This window comes from Arachis hypogaea, chromosome 3 (assembly GCF_003086295.3).
Source record: "Arachis hypogaea cultivar Tifrunner chromosome 3, arahy.Tifrunner.gnm2.J5K5, whole genome shotgun sequence".
Taxonomy (NCBI): domain Eukaryota; kingdom Viridiplantae; phylum Streptophyta; class Magnoliopsida; order Fabales; family Fabaceae; genus Arachis; species Arachis hypogaea.
The window spans coordinates 132,299,236-132,302,388 of record NC_092038.1 but is presented as its reverse complement, the minus strand read 5'-3'; the positions used below and the strand labels follow the sequence as shown (position 1 = coordinate 132,302,388).

Genomic DNA, 3,153 nt, shown 5'->3' with positions numbered 1-3,153 from the left:
GGCAGTTTCTAATCCCAATAATATGAAGCAAAGACAAATCCTCAGTTTCATGTGTGCCAGTAGATCTTGGTCTCTATTGCTGACGTGGATCCCCCCACATTACTATCAAACTTGTTACCATAAAATTCTCCTAATAACCTTTGTATCAAATTCTACCATGTTTTGTACTGTTGTTCATGCCCAACAGAACACGCTCCTTAGAATACAAAATATGTTTGAAATCAAACTCAAGTTTATTTTTATATTTTGTTCATGAAAAAATAGACAGAAAAAGAAAAACATCTCTTTTGTGCTCTAAATACCAAAGAACCAAACTGACTTTATAATCTTCCTAGTTCATAACCAAGGTCTCTATTAGTAGGTAATCGCATAAATATCAGTGATCTTTTGCTTGCTTTTGTTTCAGAAATTTGCAAAACAAAACAACGCATAAAAATGAAAAGAATTTCAGTTTATGTTTCATTCTCTTTTCCATTAAATGAAAAGTTCGGACATAATTATGAAAAATAAAAGAAAAAAAAATATGGGTTTTCTGTCCAAATATACCTATCATTGTTTGCATCAAAATTTCCTCTCCGATCCACATTCTCCGCAACATTTGCAGCTGGTTTGTGTATTCCTCTGACTATAAACAACTTAGCAACTCATGCTATACGCGTGAGACTGCTTAAATTTCTCATCTTTATTCATTCATAAAGGCACACTTTCATTGAGTGTGTTACCAATATGGCCTACATAGACCACACTAAAACTCTCATTCAACCAAACCCAAATGGAACCTTGGTGAAGGAGGAAAGTTCACATTTCATGACCTGAAATTCTCATTAGAAGGTCCATTTTCTGATCTACACCTCTTAGCTCTTGGACTATATTGGAAGGAATCTGTGAATGAACCACCAACTGTTGTTGATTCCTCACTTCTATAGCTCAAGCATGTCGCATCGAGCACCCCGAGGGGGCTTTGCGGTGCTAATGGAGCTAAGTTGCCAGTCGAATTAGCCGGAATTTTTGTCAAGGCTAAGTCTCTGATCAGTTCAATGCACTTCAAGACTCTGTCCTGCGAAACAGGAATCCCAAAATGATCAGCAGAACAATTTGCACAAGGGAATGTGGTATCAAACAGCAATAAACAACTGTTTCTTTTCGTGGGAAACACATCAATCTTACCTTCCGCGCGATGACAAAACAATTCAAGGCATTATCAATATCTATTCCTTGTGATTCCCTCAACACAGAAATCGCAACTGCTGCAGCAATATCAGACGGCCGAAACTCCAAGAATTCAACATCTGCATTGAGTTCCCAATAAAACACCTTGTTAATATCCTCAAGAACAGAACATCTTAAAAGTGCTACTAACAAAGTCAAGACAAATACATCTGATGATTTGAACTATGAGCTCCATTGATATCAAAACCAATGACTTTGCCAGATGCTGCTCACGAGTGATCTTGCCAAGGAAGTAGTCCATAAAGGAACACGGAGTTAAGGCTTGCATTTTCCAACTCAGTGTGGTTAATATCATCAGTTCCATTCTTTGAATAGTTTTAGCATCAAACACAGCTGTTGTTTCGTCATCCTACCAAATACCAATAACATTCACAAAATTAGAGTAAAACTTAACAATCACAGATAGTTGTATGGCTGCACAATTACCTGCATATCTATAACATGGGGCATTTTAGTCTCTTCCATCTTAGCTGCAATTGATAAACAAGCTAAAGCTAACAACTGCACAGCCCAATTTCTTTTGTCTCTCTGAAGGTAAAAAACTAACAATTAGACTATCAATAATAAAGGATCAACAATATATATATAGTAGGAGACTAGTATGCTTTTATCTAATTGATCTTACTGGAATATCACGTACTGATAGGAACCGATCCAAGTAGTTCACAGATAGACAAAAGCAACTGGGTCCAAAACCATAATAAGCATGAGCCTGATGAGCACAGTTTGCAAATATATCAGTCACTAGCTGAATTATTCGATAAAAGAAATACAAGATTAAGAGACAAATTGGGAAGAACAGAGACCAAATGCATAATCGAGTCTCAAATCAATATAGGACATCGACAATTTGCTGCAAAACTAGGTAGGTGAGTAGGTGAGGAATTACTAAAAACAAAAATTGACTGCAAAATCAATCAATTTAAAGCCCAATAGAAAGCCATAAATTTTGAAGAGATTGATGTTGGAATTGGAAAATTTAATCTTTTTCAATGACTAAAATACCAATAAATGCACTTTAAACAATCCACACACATCAGTAAACGAAAAATCTAGAAGCGGATTCACTTTTCACTTTCATTGATTGAAGATGAAAAAGGACTTAGATTGAATGAATTATCCGTGAAAAAAAAAGGAAAAAAAAAAAAGAACCCATTTGATGAAAAAACCATTAATCCAACCTTACAAATCCAATCAAGAGCATCCCTCCTAACACCAAAGTCCAAATCCCCACCAAGGATCCTCCTGAGGTAATCATCAGTGGGCAAAAACTCTATCTCCTTCTCAACCATAACCCCAAAAGTTTCATCACTCAGCACCAGAAACCCCACGAATGGTTCCGATCCATCATCGTTAAAGTTAAGTTTTTTGTGGTACCCATCTGCGGCACTACATTCAAAATCATCAAAGCATGTGTTATTGTTTTCCAGACACATAAGGCTTGAGGTTGCAGGGTCAAAGTTCTCATCTTCCATTTGGGAAAAGAAACAAAGAAAAAAAAAAACCTCAAGAGAAAAAAGGGGCGGATTAAAAGAAGAGATCTTTATGAAGCATTGAGTGATGAAATGGAGGACAATGAGAAATGAAGAGTGGAGAAGGATGGAACAAAAGAGTGGTGAGGTGTGAGGTTTATGTAGGAAACTGTGGCATGTGCGTAGTGCGTTTATGCGTTTAGGGTAAAAGAGAGCGGTGACTAAGTGTGAGACCGGGGTTGAGGAAATGTGGAATCCTCCGAGGAAAAAATTATAATAAATGGTCAAAATAATTATTATTATTTCAATTTTATTTATTACTGTTTAAAACTCGTGTCAAGGATAAAGAATTTTTTATTTTAATAAATAAATAAATTATAATAATTACTGAAATAAATAATTTAAAAAATATTTACTAAAATAATTATTCCTCCCTTATTTATTAAAATAA

General features: G+C 35.4%; 1 protein-coding gene across 2 annotated transcripts; it reads right to left on the bottom strand.

The window, feature by feature from the left end:
* Window positions 1-436: 436 nt before the first annotated feature.
* Window positions 437-2,936, bottom strand: LOC112791740 (cyclin-D2-1). Of its 2 annotated transcripts, none has more exons than XM_025834691.3 (6): window positions 2,412-2,936; window positions 1,856-1,942; window positions 1,657-1,758; window positions 1,378-1,579; window positions 1,168-1,289; window positions 437-1,057 (listed from the first exon to the last, which is right to left on the bottom strand). In XM_025834691.3, the coding sequence occupies exons 1-6, from the start codon at window positions 2,703-2,705 to the stop codon at window positions 806-808; spliced, it is 1,059 nt and encodes a 352-aa protein (XP_025690476.1). In that variant the 5' UTR covers window positions 2,706-2,936; the 3' UTR covers window positions 437-805. The 2 variants fall into 2 exon arrangements, with proteins under 2 accessions (XP_025690476.1, XP_025690477.1); XM_025834692.3 differs by having other exon boundaries at window positions 1,871-1,942; window positions 2,412-2,847.
* Between the last annotated feature and the right edge of the window lie 217 nt (window positions 2,937-3,153).

Excerpts from the sequence above, each read along its gene's own strand:
- LOC112791740 (XM_025834691.3), bottom strand. The coding sequence starts at position 2,705 with ATGGAAGATGAGAACTTTGACCCTGCAACCTCAAGCCTTATGTGTCTG. Across the intron at positions 1,759-1,855 it reads TATCAGTACGTGATATTCCA|AGAGACAAAAGAAATTGGGC; the intron begins GTAAGATCAATT and ends TTTTACCTTCAG. Across the intron at positions 1,058-1,167 it reads GTTTTGTCATCGCGCGGAAG|GACAGAGTCTTGAAGTGCAT; the intron begins GTAAGATTGATG and ends CCTGTTTCGCAG.